A 17,170-nucleotide genomic window follows, 5' to 3' on the forward strand; every position below is an offset into this window, starting at 1 on the left:
AAACAGCTTTGAGAATTCAATGCTGGCAATTTAAGGCTGATATGCTGGTTCCATTTTACCCAGTCTGCTTTCTCCACGCACACCCCTCCAAACTCTACCCCCATACCCTCACCCTACTCTACCCAGATCCCAGCTAAAAAGAGATGGAATAAAGGCAAGAGGACACAAATAAAGATGAGATAAAGAGTGAGAGAGCTAGAAAGAGATGGTTAGAGCAAGGAAGAGAGAGATGGATAAAAAGTGAGTGAGCTGAAGAGAGACGGAGTGAAAGATACAGAGACAGATGCACTTTCTGTCTAGTTGGGCATTTTAAAAACAATATAAATACCTTATTGCAGAGCAGGGGAATGGTCATTGTTCCCTCCAGGTACTGGCTCGGCTATGCACTGTAGCTGAACCTCTAGAATACCCAGGAAATATATTTCCCATAAATAGAATCTGAAAAAAACAAATAGAACATCTCCTGATTCACAACTTAAGTGAATAAAGTAAAAGTTTGTGTGTAAGTGGAAGCAGTTTGTCAACCCCCACTGCAGCCTCCCTTCTGGCTTAACCCACCTCCCTGCCTGAGCAACTGAAGAACCCATCAATGGCCATCACTGTGATGCCCATGGCCATGAATCATCCAGGCCGTGGTAAGGGAAAGTTCAACAAGGCGAAATAGATTTATGCACACAGACAGGCATACACACACAGGCATACACACACACACAGCCAGGCATTTCTCTAACCTGTCCAGAGTACTCAAAAGTATAAGGGCATTCTGCAAACATTTCAATAATCACCACTGTATCATAATGATGCAGTGAGAGGTAATATATATATAAAATATATAATAAAGCAAAGGCCATCTGTCCATTTTAGGCAGGTGAGGGTGGCTCGTTGTATATGGATGAGGCTGATGCAGGTTGGAAAGATCACTTTCAGACAATTTATTTACCGTTCCCACACCAGCTTGTGAGTGTGGATAAGTCAAAACACACGCTTTAGCCACTACAGAAGGGCGAATGACTGGCAGATCTTCTGCACCGACAGGCTCAGGAATTCTCTCTTCCAATCTTATCTCCAAGTCTGTTTTAAGTAGGTGACATCATCAATGAAGATAAAGGGAACATTTATCAAAAACAAATGCCAAATGACTTGATTGACATTAAGGTGTAACACAAATAGGCAGCTCCTGGGCTCCTCCCTCGACCCAATTAAATTAAGGTTATGATTTGCTTAAAGCCAAACATGTTGTCATTTTTACTCAAGCATTGGACAGCCTTCGAGGGAACCTTGATACAGTCACCGTCATTGCAGACCCAGCCACTAGATTTATTTTGTCTTGTCCAGAAATCTAGCCTCACCAAGAAGACCTGGTTGGGTTTCCAGTGGGTAAAACGTCAGAATGGTGCATGGACAAAGGCGGCACTGCGAGCCGATCCAGAATGTCCTCCTAGATGTTTATGTACGCATTTGAAAGCAAGGCTTTGGCCTAGTCCTTCACCAGTCTGTAGATGTGATGTTGAGCTCCATGTTCACTGGTTGAGACCTCAAAGACATACGCAACACACAAGAGTAGTTCCTGTGTATCTCTGTTGGTTACCACCTGCAAAAGAAAAAAGAATGCCTGGGTAATCATTCATGGAAACTGAACAGGAGACAGTGAGGCATAAACAGCAAGTGTCGCAAGATACTGGGCCATACAGTGAGAAACAGACAGTGAACAAGAGAGAGATGGGGTGCACAGCACAGATCTATAAAAGTAGAATCGCATGTGGGGAAAGAAAAAAAGGCTCAGTTGGATTTCAGATTTATGTACTTTATAGTTGTGGATAGCGAAACATGGAGATGATGCTGAATGGATTCAAGATATTGTTTAGTGAGAGTGCTGTGTGCAGTTTTGGACATCATGTTATGTAAAGAATACTGGAGTCATGGAAAAGGTATTGTGTGGATTCACTGGGACGATACCAGGGATGAAAAGTTATGGCTGTGATGAGATACTTGAAGAACTAGGGCAATACATACTGGAGTAGATGAGGTTAATAGAATATCTAAGTATTCAAAATTTAGAAAGCAAACAATTATTTCTACTGGTTAATGAACTAGTATCAAGGGACATATATTTAGGACTAGTAATAAAAAGCATTAAAAATTCACAAAGGACTATTAAAATTATGGCATATTACCACAAATGACTATTGAAGTCATTAATTCAAAACATTCAACAGAGTTGAATAATCACTCGAAATAGAAAAAAAAATTCAATGTTATGGAGAAAAAGCAGGTAAATGGGACTTGTGTAGATGGCTCCAGTGAGAGACTGGCAGTGGCATAGGCACAATGGACTAAACGTTCCCCTTCTCTACTTAAATTTCAATAATTGGCAACAACCATACCTGCAGAATGGTGAAATTCTCCAAGACACTATTCATCATGTACTTCTCTGGGAGTTGCTTGAGTTTGTGGATAAAGTTAATCAGATATTCGCACATTGGAGAACGATGGATTCGGTACAGAAAGCGGCCGTTCTCAAACCGTGCATATTCTGTCTGTAAAAGGAAAATAAAGGAATTCTTTGACAAGAACCTGGAGAACTGAGCAGGAGTGGCATGAGGTGGAAACAAACTGGCACTCACTTTCCCAACAGACAGCAGTAAGGTTTTCCACCCTATGAGAAATAACAAAACTGCAATCTCGAGATCAAATAGGATAACATTAGTTAAAAGTATTGGGAGCATTTTCCTCCCCCGTCCATGTGACATGTAAATATCTCTGGGAGATAGCACTGAATTTACAATTTGATGTTCCTTGTACAGGGCTGTAGCATATCACATCTCCGCCTGTGCTCCACCTATGACAGGTGTATCCCAGATGTAATCCCATGGATTTAATTTACAGGTGTGTCCTACAGATAGGTTAGAGGTGTGTCAAAGAGGGTCCACAGGGTACATTAGGGGCAAGTGACACGTAGGAACCATGCAGGTGCAGAACACTAGCACTTCTACCAGGAATCTGCCAAATCTAAGAAAACATGAACTTACTTCAACTTTTTCTACGACTTGTTTTCCAAAAGAGCAGACCTTGGAGGAGCAAGTGATAGTCATGTTCTCAGTGCTTTCATACTGGCTGGTAACTCCATAGAACATGCCTGCTTCATCTTGGATATTAATACTAAGATCGGCCTACAACAAAAGAACAAAGTATTTGAAACTGACCAAATTCTAAGGAAAACTAAACACTTCCCTCCTTCTTTGATTTGATTCACTATCGAAGAACATAAGAAATAGGAGCAGGAGTAGGCCATTCAGCCCTTCGAGTCCACTCCAGCATTCAATGAGATTATGGCTAAATCTTCTACTTCAACAACATTTCCTGCACTATCCCCGTATCCCTCGATGTTTTTTTAATATGTAGAAATTTATCAATCTCAGTCTTGAACATACTCAATGACTAAGCCTCCACTGCCCTCTGGGCAGAGAATTCTAAAGATTCACCACTCTCTGAGTGAAGAAATTCCTCCTCATCTCAGTCCTAAATGACCTGCCCCTTATTCTGAAATGGTTCTGGACTCCCCAACCAGGGGGAATATCCTTCCTGCATCAACCCTGTCGAGCCCTGTAAGAATTTTGTATGTTTGAATGAGATCACCTCTCATTCTTCTAAACTCCAGAGAATGTAATCTTTCTTCATAGGACAATCCCTCCATCCCAGGAATTAGTTTGGTGAACATTTGTTGCAGTCCCTTGCAAGTATAAGTTTCCTTAGGTAAGGAGATCAAAACTGCACACAATACTCCAGGTGCAATCTTACCAAGGCTCTATATAATTACAGTAAGACATCTTCACTCCTGTACTCAAACCTTCTTGTAATGAAGGCCAACATACCATTTGCTTACTTAATTGCTTGCTGTACCTGCATGTTAGCTTTCAGTGACTCATGAACAAGGACATCCAAGTCCCTTTGAAGTTCAACACTTCCCAGACTCTCACCATTTAAGAAATACTCTGGATTTCTGTTTTTCTTACCAAAGTGGATACCCTCACATTTCTCCACATTGTATTCCATCTGCCAAATTTTTGCCCACTCATTTAGCCTCTCCAGATCCCCTTGAACTGTCTTTGCATCCTCCTCACAACTCACACTTCCACCTAGTTTTGTGTCATTTGTAAACTTCGAAATATTACATTTAATCCCCACATCTAAATCATTGATATAGATTGTGAATTGCTGGGGCCCAAGCACTGATCCTTGCGGTACCCCACCAGTCACAGACTGCCATTCCGAAAATGACCCATTTATTCATACTCTCTGTTTTCTGTCCGTTAACCAGTTCTCAATCCATGCCAGTTTATTACCTCCAATTCCATGTGCTCTAATTTGTTTACTAACCTCTTTTGTGGGACCTTATCTAAAGCTTTCTGAATATCTAAATGTACCAGATCCAATGGTTCCCCCTTATTTATTCTGCGAGTTACATCCTCAAAAAACTCCAACAGGTTTGTTAAACATGATTTCCCTTTCATAAATCCATGTTGACTTTGCCCAATTCTACCATTATTTTCTAAGTATCCTGTTATCACATCCTTTATTATAGATTCTAGCAATTTCGCTATGACTGATGTTAGGCTAACAGGTCTGTAGTTCCCTGTTTACTCTCTCACTCCTCTCAAATAGTGGAGTTACATTTGCCACCTTTCAATCTGCAGGAACCATTCCCGAATCTATAGAATTTTGGAAGATGACCACCAATGCATCTACTATCTCTACAGCCACCTCTTTCAACACTCTGGGATGTAGGTCATCAGGTCCAGGGGATTTATCTACTTTAAGCTCCATTAACTTCTCTAGTACTTTTTTAAAATGAATTTTAAGATCTTGCAGTTCCTCGTTTACACTAGTCCCTTGAATCTCCATTATTTCTGGGAGGTTTTTAGTATTTTCCTTTGTGAAGACAGACACAAAGTATTTGTTTGGTGTCTCTGCCATTTCCTTATTCCCCATTATAAATTCTCCTGACTTCGCTTGTAATGGACCCACATTTGTCTTTGCTAATCTTTTCCTTTTTACATACCTATAGAAGCTTTTACAGTCTGTTTTTATGTTTCTTGCTAGCTTTGTGGTTGTTCCTTATCCCTTTGGCTGGAGCTCTTTGTGATCACTGACTTAGGCAAGGCTTATCATGCTAATTTTCCATGCTGCTAAACAATGACAAATGGTGGAAATGTAAACTCAAATACCTCTGTAAAGTTCATCTCTTATGATGTTATTTTGATTTAAGAAAACACACTGATGCCATGTAAGAAGAGGGCCTCAGCCTCACATACAGGAAACACAGATCTTTTTACTGACCCAGAATTTTACAAGGAAGAAGGTATTTGGTGTCCCTTTCTCAAACAGTTCCTTCAGGCCCCCTTTCTTCTCTGGAAATTTATCGTAGATTTGGCGAATGTCAACTGATTCAAGTAGAGCCTCATTGTAGGATGGACTCGACTGGCCGATGTGGACAAAGAGATGTTTATTGTACTGCAAAGGGAGATCAGAAAATGCAACTGTTTCAACACTCCAAAAAGATACATTTCAATTCTAAACTAGGACACAACCAGTTAGTAAACAGCTTTGGTTAGTCAATGATTCCAGATCAGGTTAGGGGCAAAGGGAGACTACATGCTCCCCCAAGGGAGAGGGCAGAATCCAGCAGATTACTCTTGGAATTCCCTAAAATACCCAATCCAAGAGCAGAAATAACAACAGAATATGTTGGAAATACTCAGCAGATCTGGCAGCATCTGTAGAGAGAGAAGCAGAATTAACATTTCAGGCCTGTGACCTTTCATCAGATCTGAAACATTAAGTCTCTCTCTCTCTCTTCCCCCACAGATGCTGCCTGACCTGCTGAGTATTTCCAGTATTTTCTGTTCTTATTTCAGATTTCCAGCATCCGGGGTATTTTGCTTTTGTGTTACAATCCAAGAGCAGCACTGGTAGGTTCTAAGATCAGGCTACCAGCTGCTTGGCTGTGAATGGTGCATGGCACAGGCACAGGGTGATAGAGGAGGAAAAGAAATCAGGAGACTTGTAAACTAAACTTGGAATATTAGGAAGGGTTACACTTAGCCTACAACTTTTTCAGATGTAAGTATTGTTTTCATGCCCAAACCACCCCCTCCAAACTCAGTGACCCCACTTTCAAATGTAAAGTTGAAAATCCAACCACAACTTTACTGCTCCACTGACTGATACAACATTAGCAAATGGAACGGAGATCAAAGGCAAACTCTACAGGCAATAGGCAGTGCTGAAGTAAAAAAACAGGGGCAATTGGTGCCTTAATAATCAGAATGGAGCAACAAATGCTGCAAATACTACATCACCAATGTCCTTAAACATTCCCAAAAGCTTTTGTGTAGACCAGACTATAAATTCTCTCTCACCTGCACATTGCAAGATGATTAACAATGGTGCACTTACGGTTTCTGGATCCCTTTGCTGCTCCATGAAAGCTGAGAATTCCACAAGTCTGATCTTTGGAGTTCCAATGCAACGACCCTGCCAGGCTGGATGGCAGCTTGCTGGTAAAAGGCCAACAGAAGCACTGTCATATCCTGGGTGGGAGAACCATAGCTTCAAATTTATTCATTCATGTCTTCGGTGGCTCTATCGTCAACACCAGGTATTATACACTGCTTTAGGAACTTATACTTTACAGTCCAGTAGCCAGCCAGCCTGCCCTTTGTTAATCAGGAGCTACCACCCTGCTGTGAACTTTGTTCATGATGAAAGCAAGTAAGAGGATGCACTGAGTTAGTTGATCTGACCCAACTGTAGTAGAGATGCTACAATTTGCCTCAGTCAATCAGCCAAACATCTAGGAAATGTTAGTGCACAACATAATAACTTTCTATGATTCTAAAATATCAACACCAAGTGATTATATATCAAGAACACCAAACAATGCCAACACCAACCCAGCACTGCACAACAAGATCACTGCACAATGCCAGCCCCAAATCAAACTGCATGACACCAAAGCAATCTTTCTTACCCAAGATTGGAGCGTGGCTTACATTTGGCTGAACAGCAAATGGTTGTTGGATGAAAGGTTTCACACTGCAAGATAAAGATAAATGTTTAATAAAAAAACAATGACACCAAAAGTGTCCCTCATCCCAGCATTCCTTCCTGTGAAAACAAGAGCCATTCACTCCCATCACATGTGGACCGCAATCTATGGACAACAGCTCACCATAAAATATAACTTTCTTTGATGTAACTTCTGGTTGGAACTTCAAACCCCTCTAACTAACATTCCTCTTACAGTTAGCAGAAGACACGAGCAACCACAAGGGCATGATTCGCCTTTTGGGCCAGGGTTCTGGTCAGTGTCTCCCCACACAGCACAACCTACATCAGAAACTAAGTGGAAAGCATTACAAATATATGTTCGTTCCAGCATGAGCCAGTGCTTTGAGCCTCAGGAGTTTGATGTGAAATCTCTGCAGTGTATTTACTTAAACAAGGTACACAAAGAATTGGGAGAGACAGATAGCACTAGAGTAAGAGACAGTAAGCTATTAGATGTGGTCAAAGTAAGAAGAAATGCAATAAGGTCTAAATTAGGTGTCAAGAAAATACTATATGCCAAATGAGAAATATTAGTTCATCGGTTGGAAACTTACATTAGACTTTTAATGGAGAAAATCTTAGTTAACTTTTTAAAAAACCAACAGCCAAGATGGCCACTGCAATTTGCATCTGAAACACCGTTGCACATTCCAGGGCCCAATTGGAGCCAGAAGTCTGAGAAACCCTGGACCCAGAACAATGGCTTGCTCTTAGTAATCGAATTACCTAAGATTGCTTCATTAGCACAACAGTCAAGACAATCCTGACACATTGACTTTGAAAGAGCAAACCCCTCTGAGTGTAAATATTGGTATCCTGTGGCCTGTGGAGCCAATTCTGAACCTTGTATCTCATTAGAAGGTTCCAGAGAATACCCTGAGGCAGTCATGTGACCATCTGTCCATCTCTGAAAAAACTGGGAGTTTCGTTACACAGAAAAGACAAGCAGTAGCTAAGTGTGCAGCAGCAGAGAAGGCTGTGTGCCTCCCTTTTTCTCTCTCCCTCTCCAGAAAACATGAAGTTTGAAAAACATCTACGATTGTAGACCCTCCAAGCCTACAGACTGCTACAACCAGAGACCAAGGGAAGAGATCCACCTACAAGTCTGCCATCAAGAAAACCTTGAGCAAAGCAGGCCAACCACAAAGTGTACTTTGAACAGCCAAGGACTTCAAGAATACGACTTCATCCAGAAGACCACTGAATTATCCAACCCCACTAATGGTGTATTTAACTTTTATTTATTCTGGACTTTAATCCAACCAAAAAAACCTACTTTCCACTTTGTAATCTATTTGTGTGTGTGTGATTCTTGTGTGAATATGTAACCTATTTTGTATTTTTTAAAATCGGGTTTAGATTGTTGTTATAATAAACTTACCTCTTTCTTGTTTAAACTCAAGAAAACCTGTCCAATTAGTTCTTTCATGATCACATTAAAGGAAAAAGGTAAAACAAAAGGAAAAAGGTAAAATACTCATTGAAGTGGTAAGTACAACCACTGTTTAAAAAGGAACAAACCCTGTTGCAGTCAAATAAGAGGAAGGGCAAGAGGGGCGACTGTGACCCCTTTCCTCACTTGGGCGTAACATAAGTTTACAGTGCATGTATTAAACGCACAAAGTGTGGTAAATAAGGTTGGTGAGCTGCAGGCACAAAGAGCCAGATGGGAATATAATGTAGCGATAACAGAGACCTGGCACGACTAGGTTTTAAATATCCCTGGATACAAGATAGTCAGGAAAGATAGGGAAGGAAAAGGAAGGGGGAGGGGGTGGCAATATTGATTAAGGAAAATATATTACAGTGCTGGAGAGAGAGGATGTCCTGGGGGGTGGGGGGCAGTGGTGTCGTCAAGGACAGAATCTATTTGGCTACAGTTAAAAAAACAATAGAGGTACCATTACACTTCTGGGTGCATTCTGTAGGCCACCAACTAGTGGGAAAGTGGAGGAATTTGCAGGAAAATACAGAGAGATGCAAAAACTATATAGTGATAATGAGGGATTTTAATTATCCTCATAGACTGGGATTGTAATAGTGTAAACGGCAGAGAGGGGGAAGTGTGTTCAGGAGAATTTTCTTGATCAGTATGTTTCCAGTCTAACGAGGAAGGAGGCATTGCTGGATCTGGTTCTGGGGAATGAGGTGGGTCAAGTGGATAAAGTGTCAGCAGGGGAACATTTAAGGAACAGTGATCATAGTATCATAAGGTTTAGGTTATATTTCCAGTAAAAATATTTAATTGAAGGAAGGCCATTTTCAGTGGAGTGAGAACAGATCTGTCTCAGGTAAATTGGAATCAAAGATTGGCAGGCAAACCTGTAACGGAACAATGGGCTGTCTTTGAAGAGAAGATAGTTCGAGTACAGTCAAGGTACATTCCTCCAAGGGGCGGTGGGGGGTGTGGGGGTGGGGGAGGTAGGGCAACCAAAACCAGAGCTCCCTGGATGACAAAAGAAATAGAGAGTAGGATGAAACAGAAAAAAAAGAGAGTATGACAGATGTCAGGTTGATAATACAAGCGAGAACCAGGCTCTATATAGAAAGTTCAAAGGTGATTTAAGAAAGTAAATATGAGAGGCAAAGAGGGAATAAAAGGGAACCAAATGTCTTCCACAGGCATATAAATAGCAAAAGAGTAGTGCGAGGAGAGGTGGGACCAATTAGGGATCCAAAAGGGCATCTATGCATGGAGGCAGAGGGCATGGCTAAGGTGATAAAAGAGAGCTTTGCATCTGTCTTTACCAAGGAAAAAGCTGCTGCTAAAATTATAGTGAAAGAGGAGGTCATTGGATGGGATAAAAATTGATAAATTGAAGGTATTAGAAAGGATGGCTGTAATTAAAAGTTGACAAGTTACCAGGACTAGATGGGATGCATCTGAGGATACTGAGGGAAGTTAGGGAGGAAATTGCAGAGTCACTGGCCATAATCCCCCAAACCTCCTTAGGTACAGGGTCTGGTGCCAGAGGATTGTAGAGTTGCAAATATTACACCCTTGTTCAGAAAAGGGTGTAAGGATAAACCCTGCAACTACAGGCTAGTCAGTCAGTTTAACCAGTGGTGGGAAAGCTATTAGAAATGATAATCTGGGACAAAATTAACAGTTACTTGGACAAGTGTGGATTGATTAAGGAAAGCCAGCACGGATTTGTTAAGGGCAAATCGTATTTAACTGACTTGATTTTTTTTGATAAAGTAACAGAAGGGATTGATGAGGGTCATATGATTGATGTGACTTCCAAAAGGCATTTTATAAAGTGCCACCAAATAGGCTTGCCAACAAAGTTGAAGCCTATGGAATAATAGGAACAGTGGCAGGATGGATATGAGGTTGGCTGAGTGACAGGAAGCAGAGAGTAGTGATGAACAGTTGTTTTATAGTGGGGTTCTCCAGGGATGTTAGGTTAGCAGCTTTTCTTGATCTATATTAATGACCTAGGCTTGGGTGGACAAAGAACAAAGAAAATTACAGCACAGGAACAGGCCCTTCGGCCCTCCAAGCCTACGCCGATCCAAATCCTCTATCTAAACCTGTCGCCCATTTTCTAAGGGTTTGTATCTCTTTACTTCCTGCCCATTCATGTATCTGTCTAGATATATCTTAAAAGACGCTATCGTGCCCGCGTCTACCACCTCCGCTGGTAATGCGTTCCATGCATCCACCACCCTCTGCGTAAAGAACTTTCCACGCATATCCCCCCTAAACCTTTCCCCTCTCACTTTGAACTCGTGTCCCCTTGTAATTGAATCCCCCACTCTGGGAAAAAGCTTCTTGCTATCCACCCTGTCTATACCTCTCATGATTTTGTACACCTCAATCAGGTCCCCCCTCAACCTCCGTTTTTCTAATGAAAATAATCCTAATCTACTCAACCTCTCTTCATAGCTAGCGCCCTCCGTACCAGGCAACATCCTGGTGAACCGCCTCTGCACCCTCTCCAAAGCATCCACATCCTTTTGGTAATGTGGCGACCAGAACTGCACACAGTATTCCAAATGTGGCCGAACCAAAGTCCTATACAACTGTAACATGACCTGCCAACTCTTGTACTCAATACCCCGTCCGATGAAGGAAAGCATGCCGTATGCCTTCTTGACCACTCTATTGACCTGCGTTGCCACCTCCAGGGAACAATGGACCTGAACACCCAAATCTCTCTGTACATCAATTTTCCCCAGGACTTTTCCATTTACTGTATAGTTCACTCTTGAATTGGATCTTCCAAAATGCATCACCTCGCATTTGCCCTGATTGAACTCCATCTGCCATTTCTCTGCCCAACTCTCCAGTCTATCTATATTCTGCTGTATTCTCTGACAGCCCCCTTCAGTATCTGCTACTCCACCAATCTTAGTGTCGTCTGCAAACTTGCTAATCAGACCACCTATACTTTCCTCCAAATCATTTATGTATATCACAAACAACAGTGGTCCCAGCACGGATCCCTGTGGAACACCACTGGTCACACGTCTCCATTTTGAGAAACTCCCTTCCACTGCTACTCTCTGTCTCCCGTTGCCCAGCCAGTTCTTTATCCATCTAGCTAGTACACCTTGGACCCCATGCGCCTTCACTTTCTCCATCAGCCTACCATGGGGAACCTTATCAACGCCTTACTGAAGTCCATGTATATGACATCTACAGCCCTTCCATCATCAATCAACTTTGTCACTTCCTCAAAGAATTCTATTAAGTTGGTAAGACATGACCTTCCCTGCACAAAACCATGTTGTCTATCACTGATAAGCCCATTTTCTTCCAGATGGGAATAGATCCTATCCCTCAGTATCTTCTCCAGCAGCTTCCCTACCACTGACGTCAGGCTCACCGGTCTATAATTACCTGGATTTTCCCTGCTACCCTTCTTAAGCAAGGGGACAACATTAGCAATTCTCCAGTCCTCCGTGACCTCACCCGTGTTTAAGGATGTTGCAAAGATATCTGTTAAGGCCCCAACTATTTCCTCTCTCGCTTCCCACAGTAACAGTAATTGTACAGGGCACAATTTCAAAATTTGCGGATGATGCAAAACTTGGAAGTATTGTGAACTCTGAGGAGGATAGTGATAGACTTCAAGACGACATAGACAGCCTGGTGGAATGGGCAGACATGTGACAGATGAAATTTAATGCAGAAAAGTGTGAAGTGATACATTTTGATAGGAAGAATGAGGAAAGGCAATATAAACCAAAGAATGTGATTTTAAAGGGGGTGCAGGAACAAAGAAACCTGAGGGTATATGTGTACAAATAATTAAAGGTTGCAGGGCAGGTTGAAAAAGTGGTTAAAAAAGGCATACAGGATCCTGGTCTTTATAAATTGAGGCATAGAACACAAAAGCAAGGGGATTATGACGAACCTTTATGAAACACTGGTTTGACCTCAACTAGAATATTGTGTCCAATTCTGTGCACTGCACTTTAAGAAGGATATGAGGCTTTAGGAGAGGGTGCAGAATAGATTTACAAGAATGGTTCCAGGGATGAGAGACTTCAAGTTAAGGGATCAATTGGAGAAGCTGGGGTTGTTCTCCTTAGAGAAGAGAAGGTTGACAGGAGATTTGATAGAGATATTCAAAGCCAAGAGGGGTCTAGACAGAGTAGATAGAGAGAAACTGTTCCCATTGGTGTAGGGACCAAGAACTAGAGGACACCAATTTAAGGTGACTGGCTAAAGAACCAGTGGTGACATGAGAAAAACCTTTTTACACAGTGAATGGTTAGGATCTGGAATGCACTGCTTGGGAGTGTGGTGGAGGCAGATTCAATCATGGCTTTCAGACAGCCAGCATGGACATGACAGGTTGAATGGCCTCTTTCTGTGCTGTGACCATTCTGATTCTATGAAATCTGAAGATGGTGCAATTCACTACAATAAGTAACCTGATGAGAGGTTAAGCCATACAAGTTCCATCATTGGTCTGGGCTGAACTCAGTTGATACAGAATTTGTGTTGCTCCCTATAGCCTTCAGTGCCCTGAATTAGGATAAGGAAAAATCAGGCTGGGTTCCTGCTCCTGATCATGACCCAGTGACTCCTACAAGAAAATGTATGCATGGATGTTGGTGAGGTCAAGGCTTGACTTGAACATGATACAGTCCATTTTCGAATAACCTGCCCAAGCTCACTGTAGAAGGTCACCAGGTAAGGTACCAGAGCATGTTTTTTTCTTTTTATTCATTCATGGGATGTGGGTGTCACTGGCTAGGCCAGCATTTATTGCCCATCCCCAATTGCTCTTGAGAAGGTGGTGGAGAGCTGCCTTCTTGAATCGCTGCAGTCCATGTGGGGTAGATACACCCACAGTGCTGTTAGGAAAGGAGTTTCAGGATTTTGACCCAGTGACAGTGAAGGAACGGCGATATAGTTCCAAGTCAGGATGGTGTAAGACTTGGAGGGGAACTTGCAGGTGGTGGTGTTCCCATGCATCTACTGCCCTTGTCCTACTAGGTGGTAGAGGTCGCGGGTTTGGAAGGTGCTGTCTAAGGAGCCTTGGTGCATTGCTGCAGTGCATCTTGTGGATGGTACACACTGCTGCCACTGTGCGTCAGTGGTGGGAGTGAATGTTGTGAATGGGGTGCCTATCAAGTGGGTTGCTTTGTCCTAGATGGTATTGAGCTTCTTGAGTATTGTTGGAGCTGCACCCAGCCAGGCAAGTATTCCATCACACTCCTGACTTGTGTCTTGTAGATGGTGGACAGGCTTTGGGGAGTCAGGAGGTGAGTTACTCGCCGCAGGATTCCTAGCCTCTGACCTGCTCTTGTAGCCACGGTATTTATATGACTACTCCAGTTCAGTTTCTGGTCAATGGTAGCCCCTAGAATGTTGATAGTGGGGGATTCAGCGATCATAATGCCACCATATGTCAAGGGGAGATGGTTAGATTTTCTCTTGTTGGAGACGGTCATTGCCTGGCACTTGTGTGGCGCGGATAGTCAGAAGCTTTTTCCCAGGGTGGAAGAGTCAGTTACTAGGGGACATAGGTTTAAGGTGAGAGGGGCAAAGTTTAGAGGGGATGTGCGAGGCAAGTTCTTTACACAGAGGGTGGTGAGTGCCTGGAACTTGTTGCCGGGGAGGTGGTGGAAGCAGGTACCATAGAGACATTTAAGAGGCACCTTGACAAATACATGAATAGGATGGGAATAGAGGGATATGGACCCCGGAAGTGCAGAAGGTTTTAGTTTAGGCAGGCATCAAGATCGGTGCAGGCTTGGAGGGCCGAATGGCCTGTTCCTGTGCTGTACTGTTCTTTGTTTGTTCTTTGAATGTTACTTGCCACTTATCAGCCCAACCCTGGATATTGTCCAGGTCTTGCTGCATTTCTACACGGACTGCTTCAGTACCTGAGGAGTTGCGAATGGTGCTGAACATTGTGCAATCATCAGCGAACAACCCCACTTCTGAGCTTATGACTGAAGGAAGGTCATTGATGAAGCAGCTGAAGATGGTCGGGCCGAGGACACTAAAAACTGAAATGTACCCCAGTGAAAGTCAGCATCTTCAAAGGAGGCAGAGAGAAAAGGAGTGAGGAAAATACAGCTCTTTCAAGAACATTAGAGAACATACCCAGCAAAGACTAATCGGGGGAAAATCCTGCATTAAAAGGGACCAATGCAGTAAGTGAATTTCAGATTGTATCCAGGGTCAGGGTTTAGGTAACAAACCTAAATTTTCTGAGTTTTGAACTGCAGTCTATAAAGTAATGTGAATATCCAGTTGCTGTGTGTAATGCTGATTGCAGCCCTCCCAACACACTCTGCTCTTTGGAACTGCACCTACTCTTGTGAGGAGCCTTCTTCCGAAGTTACAGCACCTGGCCAAAACTGAAAGAACTCGGGAGTCTGTGGAAAGAGAACAAACAGATAAAGTTATAAATAGAAGGAAAATCTCACTAAGCAAATGTTTCTTTTTATCTCAATATCAGCTCTACCTCACTACAGGATCCTACCTAGTTTGAAAGCAAAAGAGCGTGCCAACAAGTCTGGCAGTAAACAGAACACACAGTCTGAATAGATTTCTGTCTTCATCACCTGGATGGAATGCAGAGCTCCCTTCCATTACTACAGTACAAACCTCTCTGCCAGATCTCCCTTTCTCTGTTCCTACTAGTTGATGCTCAACAGTCAGTGGTGAAAACCTGGACAACTGTGTTAATTAACAAAGGGAAATGACTGATAATGGCCTTATAAAAGGCTGTTTGTGATAAAGTTCTTCAACACAATGCAGCGGAAACAGAAAGACTGAACTCCCATTCAGAACAGTATCTTTATGAAAGATACTCAAGATATGTCAGCATAGCCAATACATACTATTGAAGAATAAATAAGTGATGGATTTCGGGGAAGGCACTATCTTACTAATCCAGTCCTGCTGACAGCTTTAACCCAATTCTCAGTAACATTTCAAACATCCAAGTGAATGATGTGTATCACCAAATCACCACAGGTTTGTTTATTTGAGTATGTGGGTTGCTTACAGCTGACAAATCACCACTCTTAACAGAGAGAAGCAGGAAATTATATAAAAAGTAAGATTATAAAAAAGTCAGATTTTTGAAGATATGAATGAAATAAATTAAATACAAATAAAAGGTAAATTTACTTAAAGTCAGCAAGCCTCATTCAGCATCTACCGACTGTGAACAATTGAGACTGTAAGAAGTTGAGAGACAGAATGTGATGTGAATCCAAACACTTTCAGTCTGTGGCACACTTAACCAACCTATAGCATCCTTATGGCACCTGAATGGAAGCTTTTTAAAACCTAAAAGTTAATACACAGGTTATATAAAGCCAAGTAAAATCAAAATACTGCAGATGCTGGAAATCTGAAATAAAAACAAGAAATGCTGGAACCACTCAGCAGGTCTGGCAGCATCTGTGGAAAGAGAAGCAGAGTTAACGTTTCGGGTCAGTGACCCTTCTTCGGAACTGACAAATATTAGAAATGTCACAGGTTATGAGCAAGTGAGGCGGGGGTGGGGCAAGAGATAACAAAGGAGAAGGTGTAAATTGGACAAGGCCACATAGCTGACCAAAAGGTGATGGAGCAAAGGCAAACAATATGCTAATGGTGTGTTGAAAGACAAAGCATTAGTACAGATAGGGTGTTAACGGACTGAAGATTAAACAGCAGAAAGTACAAACATGAAAAAAAACAGTGGGTAAGCAAACTGAACAAACTAAGATGAAATGAAATAAACTTTTTAAAAAATTTGTAAAAAATGTAAAAAAAGAAAAAAATAACAAAAAATAAAAGTAAAATGGGGGGCTGTCATGCTCTGAAATTTTTGAACTCAATGTTCAGTCCGACAGGCTGTAGTGTGCCTAATCGGTAAATGAGATGCTGTTCCTCGAGTTTGCGTTGATGTTCACTGGAACACTGCAGCAATCCCAGGACAGAGATGTGAGCATGAGAGCAGGAGGGAGTGTTGAAATGGCAAGCAACCGGAAGCTCAGGGTCCTGCTTGCAGACTGAGCGGAGATGTTCCGTAAAGCGGACAACGAGTCTGCGCTTGGTCTCCCCAATGTAGAGGAGACCACACTGTGAGCAGCGAATACAGTATACTACATTGAAAGAAGTACAAGTAAATCGCTGCTTCACCTGAAAGGAGTGTTTGGGGCCTGGGATAGTGAGGAGAGAGGAGGTAAATGGGCAGGTATTACACCTCCTACGATTGCAGGGGAAGGTGCCATGAGACGGGGACGAGGTGGTGGGGGTAACGGAGGAGTGGACCAGGATGTCGCGGAGGGAAGGATCCCTTCAGAATGCTGACAGGGGAAGGGAGGGAAGATGCGTTTGGTAGTGACATCACGCTGGAGGTGGCGGAAATGGCGGAGGATGATCCTTTGGATATGGAGGCTGATGGGGTGGAAAGTGAGGACAAGGGGAACCCTGTCACGGTTCTGGGAGGGAGGGGAAGGGGTGAGGGTAGAGGTGCGGGAAATGGGCCAGACACGGTTGAGGGCCCTGTCAACAACAGTGGGGGGAATCCTCGGTTAAGGATATATTATATAAAGCCAAGTGTTAGCCAGTCTAATCATATTAGCATTA

At 42.5% G+C, this 17,170-nt stretch overlaps 1 protein-coding gene across 3 annotated transcripts in view; it reads right to left on the reverse strand.

The window, feature by feature from the left end:
* Positions 1 to 923: 923 nt before the first annotated feature.
* Positions 924 to 17,170, reverse strand: part of LOC137353714 (transcriptional enhancer factor TEF-1-like) — an 86,827-nt gene continuing 70,580 nt past the window's right edge. For all 3 annotated transcript variants that reach the window (XM_068020079.1, XM_068020077.1, XM_068020078.1), the window contains 7 exons: positions 14,897 to 14,958; positions 7,031 to 7,095; positions 6,457 to 6,590; positions 5,338 to 5,511; positions 3,030 to 3,170; positions 2,385 to 2,537; positions 924 to 1,591 (listed from right to left, as the gene is read on the reverse strand). In XM_068020079.1, coding sequence (XP_067876180.1) covers positions 1,478 to 1,591; positions 2,385 to 2,537; positions 3,030 to 3,170; positions 5,338 to 5,511; positions 6,457 to 6,590; positions 7,031 to 7,095; positions 14,897 to 14,958 — 843 coding nt within the window. In that variant the 3' untranslated portion in view covers positions 924 to 1,477. The remainder of the gene's footprint in view (positions 1,592 to 2,384; positions 2,538 to 3,029; positions 3,171 to 5,337; positions 5,512 to 6,456; positions 6,591 to 7,030; positions 7,096 to 14,896; positions 14,959 to 17,170) is intronic.

This window comes from Heterodontus francisci, chromosome 41, assembly GCF_036365525.1.
Source record: "Heterodontus francisci isolate sHetFra1 chromosome 41, sHetFra1.hap1, whole genome shotgun sequence".
Taxonomy (NCBI): domain Eukaryota; kingdom Metazoa; phylum Chordata; class Chondrichthyes; order Heterodontiformes; family Heterodontidae; genus Heterodontus; species Heterodontus francisci.